This window comes from Piliocolobus tephrosceles, chromosome 4 (genome assembly GCF_002776525.5).
Source record: "Piliocolobus tephrosceles isolate RC106 chromosome 4, ASM277652v3, whole genome shotgun sequence".
Classification (NCBI taxonomy): Eukaryota; Metazoa; Chordata; class Mammalia; order Primates; family Cercopithecidae; genus Piliocolobus; species Piliocolobus tephrosceles.
Genome location: NC_045437.1, coordinates 174,251,361 through 174,274,438, shown reverse-complemented (window position 1 = coordinate 174,274,438; position 23,078 = coordinate 174,251,361). Strand labels below are relative to the sequence as shown.

At 36.8% G+C, this 23,078-nt stretch overlaps 1 protein-coding gene and 1 long non-coding RNA gene across 2 annotated transcripts; one reads left to right on the top strand and one right to left on the bottom strand.

The window, feature by feature from the left end:
- LOC113219709 lies at nucleotides 1-15,830 on the top strand. The gene is made up of 4 exons (XR_003306678.1): nucleotides 1-41; nucleotides 694-804; nucleotides 14,564-14,624; nucleotides 15,481-15,830. It is a non-coding gene; the product is annotated as an uncharacterized LOC113219709 (long non-coding RNA).
- Nucleotides 8,945-20,248, bottom strand: TMED7 (transmembrane p24 trafficking protein 7). Its single transcript, XM_023197578.1, has 3 exons — nucleotides 19,672-20,248; nucleotides 15,844-16,089; nucleotides 8,945-12,209 (listed from the first exon to the last, which is right to left on the bottom strand). Exons 1-3 carry the CDS (start codon nucleotides 19,861-19,863, stop codon nucleotides 11,973-11,975), a joined length of 675 nt encoding a protein of 224 aa, XP_023053346.1. The 5' UTR covers nucleotides 19,864-20,248; the 3' UTR covers nucleotides 8,945-11,972.
- Between the last annotated feature and the right edge of the window lie 2,830 nt (nucleotides 20,249-23,078).

The window sequence follows — 23,078 nt, the reverse complement described above, 5'->3', positions numbered from 1 at the left end:
CCCACCCGGGACGTGGCGCTCCGGGCCGGGGCGCTCCAGCTGCGAGTCAGGGGTTAATGTGGGGGGATACCTCTCGGCAGAAGGAAGGAGCTCGCAAAGAAGGGTGAAGGAGGGGAAACCGCAATGGGGAACTGTCACCGAGCCTAGTGGACTCTCCCTGCCCTTTTTTTTTTTTGGCATGTACCCCAAAAACCAGACTTCGAGGCCCAGAAAAATCTAGAAAGGAATTCCACCGTGTTTGCTCCTTACAGACCAAACCCTAGACCCTTCAGAGGCACAGGTTCCCTGGTTCCCTAAGATAGAACTATCCTGGTTCCCTAAGATAGTCTCGACATCTCCTGTCCCTTTGCGGCCGTCTCACTTGACTACTGCAGCCAACCATACCCCTGACTAGGGTGTGCAGCACAACCGCCCCGCCCCCAAAAACTACCCTGAGAAAGATGCCTTTTCTCAGGTTCGTTCTCCACAACCGCCCCTGCCCCCAAAAACTACCCTGAGAAAGATCCCTTCTCAGGTTCGTTCTCCACAACGGAACAGATTGGAACTCCAGAGTATCAGGAGAGAAAAAAAAAGCAATTAGGTAAATGAAGCATAAGAAGCCTTATAAAGCTCCATTGCTGCCTCAAAGCACCCAATCCTAGTCATAACCTAAGAGCTCCAGTTCAGAAATCTCCCCTCCCCTTTTAATCTCAGGCAATACCTACTCCCTGCCAAAGGAGAACCCAGGTACTGAACATCGGATCAGACCATGGATAGTAAATTGGAAGTGAAGGTTCATACCTGGGTCTCAGAAGCACAGTGCAGGTAAAGCTGAGTTATTTCCTCCTCCTCTTTCCCCATCCAACAACAGGATGGCTTACTGAAGGTAGGCACTTCAGGTAGTAATTACTTGGTGAAATGCCACAATGTAGTCAGAAATACCGTATTATGTACAGTGTCAACACAATTCATTATTCATGCAGTTGATTCTCCAACCACTGCACCTCCCAACAATTCTACCTAAACTCTTTGGGTAAGCAGTGGCCTCCTAAATTCATTGATACTTTTGTTGCCCTCATTTTTCCCGGGAGTCTCTCTTTGGCGATTGACAGTTGACCATTGTCTCCCAACACTGTTTCCTTGGTGTTGACAACCCCACTTTGCCTTTATGCTCATCCTGCTTGTTAAAATTCTTCTTTCAGTTTCCTCTGCCTGTTCCTCTTTCTCTGGCAACCCTTCAAAATCAGAGTTTTTCAAATCTTTCCACTGAAATACCACCAATGACAGATTCCATAAACACATACTTAACCTATTCATCACTTAGGCTGCATACATAAAAGAGCCTGAAGTCACTATTGTCATGGGCAAATCTACTTGAACTGTTTCATCTTTTTAAATTGCTCCAAATTTTGCATTGTTCTTCATAATACAGTCACATGTACTAAAAAAAAATCTTAAACTGGTTACAAGTTTAATTGCTTAACATTTTCTCTCCAAATGTTCAAGAAAATGCCTCAATCACTCACGCACATATGGTTAGAGTACATTCTCTGTGCTAGGCATTAGGGATATTGTGTGAACAGGAGACACAGTCCTAGTTCTCATGGAGATTTTATAGTCTAATCTGGGAGACGGACAGGTATGTAAACAAGTGAGACAATTTCAGATCCATGCATTGGTAATGGGGACAGGGAATCTTCCTAGTGGGCAACTGCTGGCTACATACCTGGTTATTCACATTCAAGAAAGGCGGGGACGACATGACAAACTGATAAATATACTGACTTATAGGCCGTGTCTAATGGATCATCTAGCTTTTAGGTTCTTGGAAAGAACAAAATGGAAAATTTGTAAAAGATCTGTCACTGAGGCTTACAGATAACCCTCTTGGAGTGCTGAGGGCATGTAAAGATATTCATGTCCCACGTAAGTGCCTAATAGGATACATCAGGTGGAGAAGATTTTCAGTAATAAGGGGAACAAGACGAATTGTCTGGTAGATGTCAGTCTTTCTCCAGCCAACCCAGGGCTTGGTTAATGGACCCACGTACCAAGCGGCCATCAAAGCAATGATGGAGGTTCAATAGTATGGTCTTCTCCTCACCTACACTATTTGGCTATTATCATTGCTGAGTGTCCAACCTGGCAACAATGTGAAGTGTGACTATATTTCCAAGGCTGGGTTCCTAATATGGCATTATTCTCAATGAGACTTGCTGGCAACCCAGTAACATGATGGTGACATTGGGCAATTTCCGTAAGAAATAGGTAGCACTTTGTCTTCACAAAGATAATTCACATTCAAGGTATGAATTTGCATTCTCTGCCTGCAGTGTTTCCACTGGCACTAATATTCTTCACATTTCTGAGGGTTTGTCCATTGCATAAGAATCCCAAAAACATTTCTTCCAACCAAGTACACAGTTTATGGCAATGGAAGTTAATTCAATGGTTTTAACACATGCTTTATCTCCTAGAAGTAGCTAGCTTGATAGAATGGTTGAGTGGCAAAATGAGAGCTCAGTTACAGAGGTATCTGGGAGGCAACATCATGAAAAGGTAGGGTGCTATATAGAATGTGGTATATTAATTTAATATACAGTCAATATATGGAGTTGTCTCCCTACTACCAGGATGCACAGGTCTCAGAGCCAAAGGGTAGAAGGCGTGTTTCTGTTCAATAGCATACCTAAGAATCTACATGAATAATTTTTGCTTCCCATTCCCAAAATGTTGGGCTTCGTGGGTTTAGAAATTCTAGAGTCTAAGAGTAGAACACTTCCTTCAGGAAAAAGAATCATGTTTTGATGATTTAGGAGCTGAGACTGGCCCTGGCCTTTTGAGGTTCCTCATGCCATTAAACTAACAGAAAAGCAGCTCAATGGACTGGCCAGGATAGCTAATTCCAGTTATCAGAGGAAAACTGTGTTTCTGTTATACAATGAAAACAAGAAGGCTGTATCTGGAAACTAGGAAATTCACCGGAATGCCCCTTAGTGCTAACAGTCCTAGTTAGTGGAAAACTGCAACAAGACAGGCCTATCAATGGCTCCATTCTGTAGAAATGAAGGTTTAGGTCACTTCATTAGACAAAGAATCCCATCTAGTCAAAATCCTGGAGGAAGGTAAGAAAAAGGATTACTAAGCTTGATTATGGTACTTTATTCCCCCAGAAATAAAACCAAAAGATGGTTTACTAAGATTTCAAAATCAATAAACTTCTAGCCAGGTAAGTTAAGAAAAAAGAGACCAGATGCAAATTACCAATATTAGAAATGAGAGAGGTAACATGACATACCAGTTATTAAAAGGTTACTAAGGAAAGATTATGAACAACTTTATGGCAGCAAATTCAACAATTTAGATGAAATGGAAAAAATCCTTAAAAGACAAACTCAGTCAAGATGAAACATTTTATTTTAAAAGCCCTAAATCTATCAAAGAAATTAAAGGTATAGTGAAAAATGTTCCCACAAAGAAAACTTCATGTCCAGGTGACTTCAATGGTAAAGTGAGCTCTACCAAAACATTTAAGGAACAAATAATACCAATCCTACACATACTCTTCAAAAAAATTCAAGAGGAGGGAATACTTGTGAAATCATTCTATTAAGCCAGCATTAGTATCATACTAATCAGACAAAAGACATTACAAAAACAGGAAACCACAGACCAACATCTCTCATGAATACAGATGTAAGATTCTAAACAAAATTTGAACAAATCAATGATGGTTGAGAATTTTCCAGAACTGACGTATCAACCCACAGGTCCAAGATGCCAAACAAAGCCCAAGTGGGAAAATACAATAAAATCCTCACTTATATACAACATAATGAAACTCCAAATAATAATAATAATAATAATAATAATAATAATTACAAAGAGAAAATCCTGAAAGCAACTAGAGGAAAAAAAATGGATTAGTCTCAATGGAGCAATAGACTGACAGGTGACTTCTTCCCAGTAACAATGGAAGTCAGAATACAACAGAAAGTTATCTTTACCTTTCCAGATAACTATCCATTTAGAATTCTGTCAAGCAGGGGGCAGGGGGAAGTCCTTCAAAAAGAAGGCAAAATAACGACATTTCAGAAAACAAGAACAAAGTAAATGTGCCACCAGGTGAACTGCACTAAAGTAAATTCTAAACATATACTCAGGCAAAAGAAAAATTACTCCAGATGGAAGCTCAAAGACACAGCAAGGAATAGAGAGTAAGAAAGGCGGTAAATTTGTGGGTAAATCTAAGTCAATATTAACTATATAAAACAATAGTAATGACTTACATTTAAAGAGATACAACATACGTGACAACCACAGTATATAAGCTGGGAGGACAGTAAATGGAGTTAAAGTGTTCTAAGGCTACTGTACTGCCCAGAAGTCTGGGCAAGTTTAGGCTTTGGTAAGTCAGAGATGCGTAATGAAATTTCTAGAATAACCATGAACAGAAATATATACAACTTCCGATCTAATAGCTAGAGGAAAAAAAGGAGTAACAACAACAACAACAAAAACTATCAAAAAAAAAAAAAAGTAGAGAAAAAGAAACACAGAACAGATAGGACACACAGTAATAGTAACAGCAATATGATATAAATAAGAGGCACCTCTAAAAAATAAATATACATAAAGGCTGAAAGTAAAACTGTGGAAAATGATATACTACACAAGTGCTAGTCAAACGAAAGCTGGTATAGCTACATTAATAACAAATAAAATTAATTTTAATGCAAAATTTATTAGTGAAAATAAAGATAATTTTGTAATGATAAAGCTTCTTTCAATTAACCTGGAAAATACAACAATTATACATTTGTATCCCAATATGTCCCCAAAATAGAAAAAGAGAGAAACTGAAAGAATCACATGGACACATCTAAAATCATGCTAGCTAGATTTTAACATAATTATCTTAGTAACCAAGAGACATATACCAAAAACAAAAAAAATCATCACTAAGGATACAAAGACTTGAAAAATGATTAATGAACATGACTAAAATGATTAATGAACATAAATAACTGTAGAAGTTTCTTTTCAATCAACCTAAAATTTATAAAAACCAGCCACTTATGCCATAAAGCAACCATTAACACATTTCAAAGAATTTAAATCATATAGACAATATATCCTCTGATCAAAATTCAATTATGTTAAAAATCAACAATAAAGGAAAACTTAAATATTCACGTTTGGAAATTATAGTTCCAAATAATATTTATGGATCAAAGAGTAGTAGTGATAATGAAAAAAAAACTTTGCAGTTAATGAATAACTAAAATGCTAGATATTGAGACTTGTAGAATGGAGTTAGTAGTAGGCAAGGTTGCTGAATAGAAAAATCAATTTAAAAAGTATTCCCACAAACCAACAAAAAATTAAAAACTTAAAAGATATCATTTATGACAGCATCAAAAACACAAAGATACAAGAAAGATTAACAAAATATATGTATACAGTATTTCTATGAAGAAAATTAAAAGACTTTATTCAAAGATACAATGGAAAGACAACATTAACTCACCAAAAAATGTACTATTGTAAAGAATTTGTTCACAGATAAAATACAATCCCAATCAAAATCCTAACAATTTTGTTTTGTTGAAATTCTAAAATTTGTAAAGAAGTGCAAAGAAATGATCACAGCCAAAATCTTGAAGAACAAGGTATAAAAAGACTCATTTTACCAAATATCAAGACTTTTAAAAGCTTTAGTAATAAAGACAGTGTGTTACTGATATATGGGCAAATTGATCAATAGAATAAAAGAGAGCCCAGAAATAGATTCATGTAAATATGAACATTTCATAGATAACAGAAATGGCATGTTCAACCAATTGAGAAAGATGACTTTTCAAGAAGCAAGGGGAAAAAAAAGAACCTGGATACTTACCCTCACCCACAAAACAAAATTCAGTTTGAGTGGAAGACAAAACTACACATATTTTAGAACACATTACAGAAGATATTCATGACCTAAGGAGAGGGAATTATTTTTTAAATAAGACACAAAAACACCAAAAGTAGAGAAGATGGATACGTTTCACTAGGAGCAGAAAGATAAATAACTGTGAGAAGATATTTGAAATAGTTATAACCAAATGATTAAGTAGTCTCAGTATAAGAAGGAATTTTATTAACCAAAAAAAGTCAATAAAATTGTTAAAAATGGGGAAATGATTTAAACAGCAACTTTTCAAAAAGGGGAAATCCAAATGTTAGATAAATTTGTAGAAAAAAATAATTAACCTCATGGAAATGCAAATTAAGCAACAATGAGGTACCATTACAAGCCTAGATTTTCCAAAGTTTTAAAGTCTAACAATACCAAATGCGGAACCTTTTAATGCTGCTGGTGAAAGCACGGATTGACATAATTACTTTGGAAAAGTTAGGTATTACCTAGTAAATTTGAAGATATACATATCCTATGACCCACCAATTCCATTGCTGGATGTATTCTCCAGAGATCATACACACGTACAACCTGACATATATACAAGGATATTCATAGTGGCTTTGTTCAAAATAGCAAAAAAGGTGAAATGCTCCAAATGCCTTCACGGAAGAAATACATAACAGTGGTAATATTAATAGTAAACACAGTAACAAAAACTATAGTCATATGCATCGTCATGGATGGTACTAACTGTTCAGCAAGTCACAAAGAAGTGACATTTCTATTTATTAAATTTTATTAATGTTTACTTCTACCTGTTCTGACTATTTTTAAGGAATGAAGACATCAGTACTACTCAAAGTGTGGTCCCATATTGATCCATATTGATCAGCTGTCATTGGCTGATGGAGAGGTAAGCATATAAAGTGAGTAAACATTCATAAACATTTAGAAATGCTGATAGTAATCTGACAGTGCCAATACATTCAAGTACATGACTTTGTATTTATGAAAGTATCAGTTTATGATGGTTTAGAAATTATGTTTATAAGCGTGAGAAGTAGTATACTTAACTGGTAAAAATACAAAGAAAAGATTATTTGCATTACAAGCAGAATATTGGTTCTCTCTCTTGGGGTGATTCAGGAAACTGACCAGGAAAGGATACATAGGAGCTTTTTAAGGTATTGGCAATGTTACATTTCTTAACCTGAGCATTGGATATATGAGTATCTGTTTTATAACTTTATTTCTCATTAAATTGTACATGCTAAATGCTCTCTTCTATATGATAGATTTCACAAATGTAAAAGTGTTAAAAATTTGTTATAGAAAGTACAATACCAATTTCTTTAAACAATACACAAGTATCTATAAAAATAACTGAAATACACCAAAAAGAATGATGAAATTCTGGGTAGACTTTGTTCTTTGAACCATTATTAATCAAATTCTTATGCTGCTGCCTTTTCAAGACAGTAGTGATCATTAGGAATCATCCAGCACTAATAAGCATATGCCAGACCAGTGTCACTTTTGTATCTGCATTTCAGGAAGGAAGCTGATTCCTAATGATAAAAATAGGGTAACATCCTTGTATTTTCCTCCAGAATTTGGAAACTCCTGAGATGGAGAAGTTACTCAGGAGATCAAACATCACCTTTATTGTTAACAAAATTAAAGAATATGTGTTTCAACCTGTAGCAAGAGGGACGGGTTAATACCCATATCCCTAAACTGGAGATTAAACCACTCAATTGCTGGCATAATCACATAACCAGGGCTTCCGCTGTGGGGAGATGATGTAAAACTCCCTGAGAAATAAGTCTTTTGACCTATATATTCTCTTCTTCCTCTAGCACCCTGTAAATACCTTAGACCCTTAGAGTCCACTCTGCTTCATTACCTGTGTAACATCAGTTGCTCATACAGTTATCCTATCTACACCATCTAGGTTATGTTCCTGGAGGTCAGACTGTCTTATTCATTTTTTTTTTTTTTTTTTTGAGACCAAGTCCTGCTCTGTTGCCCAGGCTGGACTACAGTGGTGCAATCTTGGCTCACTGCAACCTCTGCCTCCCAGGTTCAAGTGATTCTCCTGCCTCAGCCTCCCGAGTAGCTGGAATTACAGGCATGCGCCACCATGCCCCACTACTTTTTGTATTTTTAGTAGAGACGGGGTTTCACCATGTTGGCCAGGCTGGTCTTGAACGCCTGACCTCAGGTGATCCGCCCACCCGGACCTCCAACAGTCCTGGGATTACAGGCATGAGCCATTGTGTCCAGCTGGTCTTATTCATTTTTGAAACTTCTAGCAGACCGTCATGTGCATGACAGACATTCAAACACTGTATTTGTGTCATGTATTGTTCATGTAAGAGCCACATGAATAGAAGCCATAGTAAGGACTTTAGGAACTAAAGAAAGATCAAGAGACCAGAATTAGACTAATGATAAAAAATATAATTACTAAATGCTTGTATATGCTAGGCACTGATCCTCGGTGTTTAATAAACATCTCATTTCATTCTCATTATACCAGATGGCATCACCTTAGCAGCAGATGGAAAACAGAAATATATAGTTAATAAAATCCAAAGTCACACAACCATGACTTGAACTTGGCTGTGACTTCAAAGCCAAAGCACTGAACTGCTACTGAGCTGTAGTGAATTCAAGATAGCTAAGCCTTCAGAGAACTATCCTTAATTGGTTTTTTGTAAGGCAATATTTCATAGTGCTTGAGAAAGAGGGCTCTGGGGCCAGACTGCTACGGTTCATATTCAAACTGTGCCAATTACTGTGTGATATGAGATTTCTTAACCCCTCTATGCCTCAGTTTCCTCATCTGTAAAATGGAAATAATACATTTCATGGAAACATTGCAAAGATTAAATGTGTCAATATAAATACTCAGCACAGCACCTAGCACAAGGTAAACATTCAATAAATGTTAACCTATATTTACAGTTATTTCCCTGTTGTTTTTGGAGAATTGTGCCCAGGAACCAGACTGTCCCCTCTGACTACCTTAAGAAAAACATTGATACAACTGGGTATTATACAACCTAAAGTTAATTTACTTAAAAATTAAGACCCCTTTAGAGCAAATGATGATTTAACTGCTTTTCACCTACACAAACTTTCAGTAAGGAATGCAAAGAGAAGGTTACCAATTAGGCAGTACAGACGTGGTATTTCTCTTTCACCTTCTTTCTTGGACAGTCCCTCAGATATTTTAATAAAATACCAAATAAATAATCACTCTCATTACAGAACTGTACTCCACGCTTTAAGTTTATAAGGAGCTATAGAAAGATTTAAATCCTGACAGAAACAAGTGAAGTCAGTTTGTTGAAAGATTTTTTTTTTATTCTACAAGAAACTGATAGGTGCAATCCTGTTAAAGAAGTTTCTTTTCAAAAGTAAATGAAAAACCCCTCTGAATTCTTTATATATTAATTTAATTTTTTGAAAACAAGAGTCATAGGGCCTGCTTTGTCCTATTTAACTACAAATGTTACACATTTACAAACTGAAACAAAAATGCATAGTACAGAGATTTAAATGAAATTTTCGAAAGAATAAATTTGCTTTTCAGTCCACTGTATTTTCAAAGTTGATTATCACCAAGCTTGGATGAAAGCTGTGAACCACAAACCATTTGTTTCTTTAATAGAAAAAAGAATGTGTAGATTATTAGCAAAGTAATACCTTAAAATGTATCTTCACACAGTTGAAATTTTAGTATAAACTTGTATATCAAGTTGCTTTCCATTATTTATTGTACTTTAAAAATATATACAACTATGATGTTCAAATATGTATTCTGAGCCAATATGTCCAAACATAAATATTTGGGAAATTCAAACTGCTGCAGCAAGTTAGGAAAGGATTAAGGAAAGATGATGAGCTACAAATTATGTAGTTGGAGGAAGAAAAAAATGTTACTTAACATTTATGTCTGGATAGGTATGTATTTTCTAATTTACATATACATATCCAGTTGAGTATAGACAACCATCAAAATGTAACCAGTTACACAGAGACTAGACTAAGCTCACACTATTTTCTATAACAGGTAACAGCAGTGATTTCAAAAATTTTAATATCTCAATAGTTTCACCAAAAATTATTTGTGGTAATATTCTAATATTCTGAAGTTTTTAGAGGCACAGATTAAATGAGTGCACTATCTATGCCAAACTCAGCAAGATCTATACCTTACTGTTTAATTATGGTATAAGTATCTGAACACAATAGCACAGAGAGGCAACCAGAAAAGGACATTTTACATATGCCCATGCTGATCAATCACATTAACATCAGTGCTTAAAACTTTCAAATTTAAATATAAAGGGACACTTATAAAGCCGCAAGACAACCTCAGTACAAAAACCCAAATTGATAAATCTGCAAAATCTTAAACTTCTTAATCCATTGATAAATATTAAGGAGTAGTTAGTTGGTCTTCAAACATCTTAAAAAATTAAAGGGTTGAAAACATGTTCACTCTTTGCTATACTGCGGCATCTGAAATTACCAAGTATGACAACTTGAATTTGTTTTGCTCTTCCATGCAAGGAGTATATATATGCATTTTAAGATAGCTTAGAATTAAGAGTTAACTTCTAGTCAGTATTGGTAAGTGACTAGGATGGCTATCCAATCAGTATTCCATGGTATCACATATCAAAGTCTCTACAATATGACAGTCTTGTCTTGTTCAGAACTCATCACTTTTGGGTAGGGAAGAGAGGCATGGCAGAAAAGCAGTTGCAATTAAAAAAAAAAAAAAAAAAAAAACAGCAGAAAAGCTTTAAATATCTACATAATTTTGAATCATCTTGTATTCTATCAGATGATACTTGGAATAAAATCTTATTTCAATCAGCTCAATCTATACAAGTTATAAGGTGCAAACACAATGTAAACCCTATAGTCTATAGAATATGCACTATTTAATACTCATTAAATAAGGAACAGTCAATGAAGATTACCAAATAGGAAACACATAGCATTCTAAATTTTTTAATCACTTTAGGGTAGCTAACCAGAAACTACAGAAATAAAATATGCAAGACAAAAAAAAAGAAAAGAAAAAAAGAAAAAAGAAAAAAGGAAAGCAACTAACTTTTCAGTGCATCACACCCATGAGGACAAAATGTACGGCACTTATGTGATACTAATACTAACAATTGTTAATTTCAGCTGGGAATGACTCACAGACATTCAAGTCATGTAAGGGCAAGAGCCAGCCAATTAAACTGTTAAAATTAAACATATCACCTTTTTTCTTTGTAAAAGCACTGAAAATGTAATGAGTACGGGTAACTCACTAAAAATTTTCCTATTTCATTTGCCCCCATTGTAGTGTCTTAAATTATTCTGTAATATTTCTACCTGTTACAAACAGTCTGATATTTAAGGCCTGTATAAACTCTTTTATGCTACTGAAACATACTGTTTTGTGTGTGCTACAAATGCCTTTATGAAAAAATAGCATAGCTGGTTATAAATCATAAACTCCAAAAACAAAAGTCTGACATTTTCTAAGCTAGTGAGAAACACATTTTACTATGATGTATCAATATTAACTAACATTCCTATGGTAGACTTTTTTTTCCTCCATAAAATTCAACAGTGCAGAATAGGGCTTGGGCTACATTTGGTTTTCTTATTAACAATTAAAAGGCAATTTTCTTCCTCTTTAACACATGTAGACATTAAATCTAAGGTTTTTAAAATATCAACTACCTATAAGAAAGTAGTTTTAAATGGTTAAAAGGAATCAAAATACCAAGGTTTAGTGTGCGAAGAGTAGATATAAACAACCCAGAACAGAGTAGATCATTGGTGTTGAATATTTAACATGAATAGCCCAAAATGAGTTCCAAAGTTTTTCCACCTTTACAAATAAAAAATGGTGTCCTTTCCACAGTTTGGGGATATGCATTGTACATCCCTCCCAACAAGTGTATGAGTAAGGTTTTAAAAATGTTGCCAATATTAAGTTCTTCAGTACCTAAAATTAATTAGAGGACAGCAATATTACAGTGGCAATGGTGCATCAATTCTCAAAACGTAGTTATGATCCAACACGAGTTGTGGTGGTTCTTTTATCTGAGAAAAAACTTTTCAGAAGAAATACCTGCCCTATGCTAACCACCAGAAGAATGAGGGCTTCTCCTACTGACCAATAGGCCACTCTTGTATTTAGATCCTCTGCTCGGCTTCGGCCTTGAGCTTCTCTTAATCGGAAATGAGTCTGATAATCGATGACAGACTTCAGAGCTTCGTGAATTGAAACACAGGCAGATTCCATCTGCAGAGAAATATTTTCAGTCAGTATGTGTAATACTTTCTGTAGACTTCATCTATCATATTCAGCTTTTCTTTCAATTTGATCTCAATTCCTCTTTTGACTAACGTGCTACTAACCTGGCATTCATTCATACATTTATGCCAGTTGTCCTTGCAATGAAATCCCCCTGCTCATTTTCACTAGGACAACTGTTAAGGCTAGAGATCTCATGAAGCAGCTGTTTTCCCCAACTGAGATGTCACAGCCATGGCATCAGTAAGGGGGCAGATGGAACACTAAGCTAACAATAGCAGAAATACTTATCAGCTAAGGTTGGTGACTACAGAATTTCCAGCCCAAGTTCTTTAAACAAGAATTAGGAGGAAGACAATGGCAGTGAGCTCATCAATAATAAGAATATAAATCAAAGCCCAAATATCTATAAAAATAAAGCACAGTACAAAAAAAAAAAAGGCCGAATTAGTCAGTTATTTCAACTGTTTAAAACAGCTACAACATCAAAATCGTTAGGTAACTTTTAAATCTGAAAGGGATATATAAGAATAGGAATGACTTTTTTTTTTTTTTTTACATTTATCTATTTGTTAAATCAGCCTTTTCCCTCATGCCAGTCAACTAAACCAATGTATGTTCCCAACAGGATGCAAGTTTCAGTTTCACTGTATAATCACTTTGTGAGCCTTTAGCTGAGAACAGCTTGCCTTTTTATACATTTATTATACTGTCTGTTTTGAGAAAGGTTAAGCGACTAGTTTTTTTGTATACCATGGTTTAATATTTTTCTACTGCTGCAAACTTAATCCTAGTGGTAAAATATGTTTTATTATTATTTTATGCAACAAACCTGTATTTAATAACAAATCTAAGTTTGTTTTAATTTTAGTTAAGGAATATAGACGTTAGAAAATAATATTTAATAAAGTTCTGCCAAAATAAGTATGAAAGGAATAATTATTAAAATATTCTATTAAAAGTGCTTTTAAAAAATGTAAGAAATTATGAAGCCAACAAACTGCATTAACCTATTAGAAGAGTCAGACGTTTTGTTGTCCTTGCTTTGTTTGGGCCCCTAGGAATGAAAAATTTGCTTGGCTCACTGCAACTTCCACCTCCCAGGTTCAAGCAATTCTCCAGCCTCAGCCTCCTGAGTAGCTGGGATTGGAGGCATACTCCACCACACCCAACTAATTTTTGTATTTTTATTACAAATGGGGTTTCACCATGTTGGTCAGGCTGGTCTCGAACTCCTGACTTCATGATCCGCCCGCCTCGGCCTCCCAAAGTGCTGAGATTACAGGCGTGAGCCACCACGCCTGGCCTGAGATGTGATTTTTAAAAAACTTTTACAGTGAAAACTTCCATACATATTCAAAAGTATTGAGAAAAGTATAATGAACCTCCACGATGTCAATAAAGATTAACATATGGCTAATCTTGCTTCATCTACATTACCCATGTATTTTCCCCGATTATTTTTAAAGCAAATCTCAGATATTTTATCACTTCAGCTACAAATACTTTTATACTTTATTTCTAAAAGGTAATACTTTTTAAAAACATAACCCCAATAGTATTATAACACATGAAATAATTTAAAACAGTTCCTTAAAGTCAGGAAATAGTGTTCAAATTTCCCCTATTGTTTCAAAATTGGTTTTCAAATGAGAATCCAAGTAAGGTTAACACAATCACTTGGCTGATATAAGTCTTCGTTAATCTTTCGGCTTTTGTCCTTGTTTTTTTCTTTTTTCCTTGCCATCTACCCCTATCCTGTGGCATTTCCCACTTACTGGATTTTGCTGATTGCATTCCCATGGTATTCCTTTATCCTCTGTATTTCTTGTAAACGGGCATTTAGAGCTAGAGACTTGATGGGATTCAGATGCAATGTTCTGGGTGGGAACGCCTAGTAGTCAGTGTTGTGTACTTCTTACTGCAAATTATTCATAAGGCACATAATGTCTAGTTGTCTCTCCATTTGTGAAAGATCATTCACTCTGATCTACTAAGTATTAAGTTCCCCACCAGCCTTTTACTTAATGGTTTTAGTAGTGACTGGTGATCACTGCCTACTCTAAATCTATCATTTTATCAATGGGTAAAAAATGGTGAGAGTAAAACTCTTATCATTTATTCTGCATTACTAGCCAGTAATTTTATTCTGAACTTACTAGCTGGTAATTTGCCATTTTAAAATATGAAAAGTTGCTTTATAACTATCCCTATTATATGAGACATTATCTTTTTGAAAGTAGAAAAATAAGACTAAGAAAAATAAAAAATGTAGCGTGGATAAAGAAGGGTATGATACTAACTGCTTTATTATCATTCATTTCTTGTATTTAACCACTTAGGTTTTTAGAACAAGCCACCTTATACAAGTTAAAATTTATGAAGCAATGGACACAGGTTAAGGTAACGGCCCCAAAGAAATATCATTTTACAAAGCAAAATGTCTTTCACACAGGACCTTAAAATAAAGAGAACATTTCTAAAATTAAGAGTATTTGAATTTATCTTGCTAATTCTTACAACAGGTTTATGAATTAAGGCTTTTACACATTCTTAAAGCTGTCTCTTTCACCATGACTTTGGCCAAGAGACTAAATAGAAATTGGGAATGCTAAAATACCGGTTTAAGATTTTTAACAAATAAGTGGTAAATAATTCTTTTTCATGCCTAATTGAGTAACTTTTAGATATGATCTAAGCCCATACAGGTTGAGTATCCCTTATCCAAAATGTTTGGGACCAGAATTGTTTGGAAGTTCAGATTTTGGAATATCTATGTATACATAATGAGGTATTTTTGTGATGGAACCCAGGTCTAGACATGAAATTCATTTATGTTTCATATACACCTTATACATGTAGCCTTAAGGCAATTGTATATGATATGTTCAATGATGTGTCATGAGATCAGATGTACAATCTTCCACTTGTGGCATCAGGTTGGAGCTAAAAAAGCTTTGAATTTTGAAGCATTTTGGATTTTGCTGTATTTGAACTAGAAATAAAGCAGTCCTCATCACCTAAGCAATAGCTGTTCACTGGGTTTGAATTTTTTACGCTTTCTCTATTTCTCCAAAATAAATCCGAATTTAGCTTTTGTAACTATTTTTGTGAGATGACTTACCATTAATCTTCAATATTTCACCTAAAGTTACAGCACAAGTTACTGTTACAGTAGCTTAAGTAACACTAAGTAATGGTATAAAGGCTATCATGTGGTATTATTTCTCTACTAATGTAGGCATCATTTTGCTTCCAGTTATACCAGCCTGAGTATGACAGCAACATTCCTTCAGGGATTAAAGAAAATGCTTCAGAAGATTGGAACACTGCTCAGCCTTCCCAAACTTCTTTTACCACTGATGTTTCTACCTTAGTGATCTTCCTCCTATTTTAATGCTTCTTTTTCTTTACACTTAAAAGTTCATAAAATCTTTCAACATTATTTTTCACTATAAAAGTTTGAAGTTCTCTGTGAAATGCCTACTATGTAAGATTAAGATAGATTTTAAAGATTGTTAGTCTCGAAACTCCATGCTCATCAGTTAGTGCATGATATTAAATTATGCTTTTTTCCTCCTTTTAAATATACCAACATTATATTGCTGATTTTTTTATTTACCTGTGTAAGAGCACTGACTCGGTTCTCACTAGGAAACAAAGGTGGGTCTTCTCCAACTTGAAAATCAAAATATACAGTTTTATGTGTGAAAGTAGAAAATTCATTGCTGAAGCAAAATTTGTATGTCCCATTTTTGGAGGCTGTGAAGGTAAAACTATCATACTGTTTCTTCATCTCTTTGTATAACACTTTACCATCAGGATCTTCTAATCGACAGTCTACATCATAGTGACCACCAGTAATCACCTGTAAGAGATTAAAAAAAAAAATTACTTTGAAAAGTTTGAAAAATTAATCAGATTTAATCAGATTTCCTAATAAAATGACAATAAGGAAATGGGCAAAGGACTTTTACTATCACAGACAATTTTACATTTTTTAATTTTCACCAGTGGATGGAAGTTGGGAGGAGATTTTACTTCAACTAAACTTTACAGAAACTGAACAAGTTTCCTCCAACTTTTATTCACTTTGAACTAACCAGACAACTCTGCTAATTAATGTAGATCTATTAGATCACTTAATTCTCCCAGCAACCCTACAAAAGACTTTCTTCCTTCCATTTGACAGACTGAAAAACTGATGTTAAATATGCGACCCATTTAAGAGTATTCATCCAGTTAAGTGGGAAAGGCAGAACTTGAACTCCAAAGTCATATTCTTAAGCTTACTGTCTGCAATATTTTCCTTCTGAAAATTTTCTCACCCACTTTCCTATTAGCATCATCCAAGCACACACACAGTGAAGTAATAAGGTAGGCCAGTTCTTAGGATTACACCCCATTCATACTTCTATCATAGAACTTAAGTTCATTTTACTGCCAAATTACAAGTGGATAGTGTTTATTAAGTTTTTTTATAGTCAGTTATATGGAATTTGATATATATTTTGTTTTGAACTACACAAGTTGAGTAATGGAGTGGGCTATTCTAAAAGTATATAATCATTTACAACCTTGTTTTCAGGAGACACATAACTGATTAAACAAAATATTGTTGAAACACTTGTGATTAAAGCAAAAATGAGTAACATAAAGGACAACAAGTCTGTTTATTTAGAAAGCCAGTACTTAAGGGCAAACATACTGAATGGAAGGCTGGAGGTAGTTCTGAACAGAACTGTAGAACTACTTTCAAGGGCTTATGCTTAATCAGTTACACTTCCAGCCATTTGGGTTGTACGAAGAGAGGAGGCAGAGATTTTTCCTGCGGTAACTGGATAAGTATTTTAAGAGACAAAAGGGGGAAAGGATTAAAGAGAAAGGCTTCCTTACATGAGAAAGAACTGAGTAAGAAGAAAGAGGGAGTGGAGAGAGGTGAAGAAACAGAGGAAACGTATACACTTGTGAAAGAGATGATTAGGAAGAGACATTGGGTTGAATGAAGGGTTAGTGATTGGGTAGCACAAGACTGTTATTTTCAACCTTGAACCCTCTGGGTTAGCATACTGACATTCTAGGTCAGTAGAACAGAGTTCAAACTGTGGATTTAAAAGAAGGATCTGTGACCTGTGTGACCTTTTCTCACTTAAGAGAGAAGATACTAACTGAACTATGTTACAGATGATTTTGATAATCAAATGAAAATAATTATACACTTAGGAAACTGTAAAAATATATAAATGTTAATATACAGATAAAATGTTTTGATATAAAAGTGTCTTATCAATTGGGGATTTACCAATCCCCATCCTCACCGAAAAGTAACTTTTTCTCCAGGTGAAAATAATAACTTCATTTTGCTATACTGAATTATTCATACCTGACCATTGTATTTTGAATAATCAAACACATACATACAAACTGAATAGGACCAGAACTTATCATCACCCCACTTCTCTTCCATCAAACTTAAAACAAGTAATCTTGTTAAGTATCCCTTTAAACCTGTCCAATCACCTACTATTGAAACTGAGGATCATCCCGAACTAAGTGTCCCTATCTATCCATACCATCACACCAATCTCTCAATCTTTTTGCCCCTCTCAAATTCACCACATTCCTAAACCACAATCCAGACAGGACTATTGCCACAACTTCCTCAAAGGTCTTCCCAGTACCCAGTATCTTCTCCCTCTAACTCAGGGTTTCTCAACCTTGGCACTATTCCCATTTTGAGCTGAATCATTCTGTGTTGTAGGACCCTCTACTGTACTGTAAGCAGCATACCTGGTCTCTACCTACTAGATGCAGGCAGCTGCCCTTCTAACATGATGCCAAATGTCTCCTGGGACGGAGGGGTGCCAATCTCCCCATCTTTCCTCATTCCCCATTGAGCAATCACTTAAAAACTTTTTGATAATTACCTGTGGCCTGCAGAAAAATCAAAATCTGTTAACAATGGTATACTATTCACTGTTCTTCCTCCCAGGTAGCTTCAGAACCTCTTTTATTCACAGCCTTACTCGTTCTATGTTCCCAAAATACCAGACTACCAGAAATTCTCTGAACAAGTCTTTGCTTTACATCTGCACTGACGGTGCAGTTCAACAGGGTTTGCTAAAGAAGAATCACAGGGATCAAAATGACAGTGTTTGCAAATCTACAGTTTATTACTGTATGTTATAATATCATAAATCTACAGTTTTTAATATTATATGACTATATATGTCTATGTAAGCTCTCTGAGGTCAGAGTCAGTCTCTGGGAGGTAGTATAATAAAGTGGTTAAGAATTTAACTTAGGACCGAAAAGAGTCCCAAAAGGAAAAGAACATAAAACATCCCAGCCAAAGGCTGTCTCACAGCAAGAGGTCTGAAAAGGTCAGGGGTGGGCTCCTTTGTCTTCCCTCTGTTAGATCTGTGGCCAGGCACATACTCTCTCAGATCTGGAACCACCCAAGTGTGCAAACAAAACACCCTGGAACCAAGGAACACAAAATGGAGTCTTGACCACATTTTTAAATATTTCGCTGGTCACAAAGGCATATTCCTGCTATGGAGCTAGTCTCAACAACAGAGCTCTGCGTTGGGGGTGTGGTCTCACCAAGACCAAGAGCAAATCTTCCATCTCACTGTTACCAATAAATAATGTTGACAAACTGGTACAAACTGCCCCCAAAGCCCTTGGACTCACAGTCACAAAACTATATATTAATAATTTTGTGACTATTAATATATGTAACTATAGTCACAAAACTATTATTATTCAGTGTATTTCAATGTCATGCACAAATGTTGGCAATGTAGCTCAGGCTAATTTCAGGCCTGCTGGAACTGTCATGAACGTACCTGCCTAGGGCCCCTTCTTCTCTCCTCTGCTCCCTTGTAGAGCAACGGCTACTTATCTTGCAGACTCAGCTCTAACATCAGCTCCTGAGCTAAATTTCCCGATGATCCTTCTGTCTTCTGCCAGCATTATACCTAGTGTGTACCTTTATTGTTGCATTTAACATTTTGTGACTATATATGTCTATACAAGCTCTCTGAGGTCAAAGTCAATCTCTGGAAGGTAGTATAATAAAATACTTCAAATTCAATTAAATTGGAAGTGTGGATTAGAGAGTTGACACTGGGTACTATAGAATATAAATGATTTTCTTTAAGGGAATATTTTTAAGGAAGAAAGTTCAATAGGCCTTCAATATGAGAACGGAAAGAAATGCTAGAGGGAGCATTTCTGGAATTCATACATTTTAACATCCGGTCTTAACATCTCTCACTCCAGGTTTATTAGAGGCAAGTCAAATGCTGGGCATCAGCTCCCTGGAAGCGATTTTTGAATTAGCCTAAGAACAGGGAAACACGGACAGGAAAGTGCCATCCCTCAACTGAAACCCCCAACCCTGGAGCCGCGAGTTGGGGCCCAGGGACTGCTGGGCCCCTGATACCTGGAACTCCAGGGTGCACTTGGTGCCCTGAGCGATGTCCTCGTAGAAGCACTGCTTGGCGTTGTCAGGAAGCTCGAAGGTGATCTCAGAGGCGCCTCCGGGTCCAGGCACCAGCAGCAGTAGTGCGAGCAGCCTGCAGCCCCAACGGCCCGCGGCGGCCGCCCAGCGCTGCGCGGACCCCAGCCGCGGCATCCCGAGAAGTCGGCGGCGGCCTCAACCGAGCTGCAAGACGCAGGGTCAGGTCTGCGCGGACTCACCGCGCGCAGCAGGCCTCAGCGCAGGCCGCCCCGCAAAGATACACAGCAGAGCAGGTTCGCGCCTGTGGGAGACTCGGGATCAGAGCTACCCTCCGGGTTCCTATAAGGGGCGCAGAGGGGCGCACCTGGAGAGGTGAAAGAGAAGCGGAAAAGGACTATGAGGGTCGGAAGTGGGGATTAGCCCTTGGGGGGGAAGGGGCGGAGCCTGAGACACCGGCTCCCGTGACCCGGATGTGTTCTCCTCCGGGGACAGGCGTTGGAGTGCGTACGTGGAAGCCCGCGAGGCGTTGGCTCTTCTTCCGTCGCAGCCTGGGACGAGGGGCGGAGCCAGAGTCGTGAGCGGAGAGGGGCGAGGCCAGGAAAAGGGGAGTGGCGGCCGCGGTGGTTACAGGCTATTGGCGAGGGTAATTACGCTCCACTCACTCGCTTTTTTTTTTTTTTTTTTTTTTGAGACAAGAGTCTTGCCCTGTCACTCATGGTGGAGTGCAGTGGCGCGATCTGGGTTCACTGCAACCTTCGCTGGGAACTTAGCGCTGGGGAGCATCGAGGGAGTGGTAAAGGGCTCATTTTGCTCTAGGGTGCTAATCTTTGGTGGTAGAGAGCTTTGCAATTTGCAGAGGTTTCTCATAAGTAATAATAAATATTTGGACAGGAGCTGGACATGGAGTGCGAATTCTAAGAGCAGACTGCAGGAGTGCTTAATCCCTGTTTTGCCACGTACTGGATGTGACGTCCGGCCACTTGCTTAAACTCTCTGTCTCAGTCTGTGTCTGTAGAATGGAGGTAATAACACCTACCATAGAGAATTATTACAAAGTTTCAATATTTGGAAAAAGTACTTAGAAGTGGTTGGTACATAGCAAGCACTAGATGAATTTTTGTTACATAAATTAAACGTCTTCGAGCACGCCTTATTATCAAGCACTGTGCTGAGCACATTACATATATTATGTCATTCCATCCTTCAAACAACCTCATAAGATAGGTATTATTACGCCTTTTCACTGATGAGAAAATTGAGGATCAAAAACATTGAGTAACTGCCTATGATCACACCACTGATGTGTGTTGAAGTGCTTAAAAATAATAGTATTAATAAGTAATATTAATAATAACAGCTAACAGGTGATGATTCTTACAGTGCATTATACATTTTCTCATACATTATACACACGAATTAGATATTCTTCCTTTTTAAATGATTAGATGAGGGTCTAGTCAGCAGAAGATGAGTAGAGGGTTTTATGAAAAGGAAATAGAGGCAGAGAGAAAGCAGGCAGACAGGGAAGTGAGAGGGTGAGAGTAGGGGTGGGTGGGTAGTGGGGTATGAAGGGAAGAAGATGCAGGGCTGCTGTGCAGTCCTCCAGCCGCCTGAAGTGCCCAAAGTCTCCACAGTGGGGAAATGAGGGAAGAAGATTTGAAGTCAAGGTTCTTAGTTATTGGATAGGGATCTGGGGAAGGTTGAGCCTTCCTGAGAAATGGGCCAGAAACCGAAGCATTATTTGTCTTGGTGAGTGGGAAGAAATCTGAATTCGAAAAGAGAAAACATGGGTTCTATTTACTAATTATGTGACTGGGAACAAGTAACATTGATCTTTTAAATAAACCTCAATTTCTTCATACATCAAATGGCAATATAAACAGACACAAAAGGATGAATAAGATTAAAATCACAATGCAATACATTACATACCACTAGATAGGCAAAAATTTTAAGTGTAACAATAACAGATATTGGTCAACTTACAGAGCCACAAAACCTCTTACACACTGCTAGTGAAAAAGCAAATTTGTTAATTAAGTTGGAAAACAGTGTGCTATTATCTAATAAAGTAGAATATATGTATACAAATACACAACACACACACCTATATTCAGTGTGTGTGTGCATATATATAGCCTGGAATATATAGCCACCGCCTGGAAATTTCACTTTACATGTATTTATAGAGTATATGCTTTAGAGCAGTGGTTCTCAAGTGTTGCTCTGAAGACCCCCCGAGGCCTCTTGAAACCCTTTCAGAGGGTATGTAATGATCTGTGTGAAGCTGGATTTTCATTATATATTTCAACCAAAACAGCACAACAGAGTGAATATCAAAGGAAATGAGCACCCAGCTTCTTCTATAAATCTAGATTATGAAAGATTTATAAAAATAAGGTCACTCTTCTTGCTAAATTTTTATTTGGAAAATATTTTTATTAAAAGATGTGTTATTTATGTAAATCTGTGCAGTGAGTTGAATTGTGTCCCCCTAAAAAACACATGTTCAAAGTTTCAAACCCTCCACCCTGTGAATATGATTTTATTTGGAAATAGGGCTTTCGCAGATGTAATTAAGTTAAGGACCTCAAGATGAGGTCATCCTGGGATTTAGGGTGGGCCCTAGATCTAAAAACTGTTATTTTTATGGTATGGTTTGGCTGTGTCTCCACCCAAATCTCATCTTGAATTGTAGTTCCCATAATCCCCACATGTCATGGAAGGGACCCGGTGGGAGGTAATTGAATCATGGGGGCAGGTTTTTCCCATTTGTTTATGTTTCCCATAAAACAGTATTCGTGTTTATAATGCACTATTCATGTTTATAAACATATAATGCACGTATAATGCATTATTCATGTTTATAAACATTGTTCCTGTTTATAACAGGTAGTTAGCTACATGAGATCTGATGGTTTTATAAAGGGCAGTTCCCCTGAACACGCTGTCTTGCCTGCTGCCATGTAAGATGTGCTTTTGCTCCGCCTTCGCCTTCCACCATGATTGTGAGGCCTCCCCAGTCATGTGGAACTGTCAATTCATTTAACTTATTTTTCTTTATAAATTACCCTGCCTTGGGTATTTCTTCATAGCAGTATGAACATGGACTAATACCCCTTATAAGAGAAGGGACGATTTCAGATGCACAGACACAAAGATACAGGGGGCAGAGTGGGGGGAAGGGAATGGCATATTGAAGACAAAGATACAGATTGGAATGATCTATTCCCAAGTCAAGGAACATCAAGGATTGCCCATAGCTATGGGAAACTAGGAGAATGGCTTGGAACAGCTTCTCCTTCAGAGTTTCCAGAAGGAATCAACCTTGGCAATACTTTACTTGCAGACTTCTGGACTCTACAGTTCTGAGAGAAAAAATTTCTGTT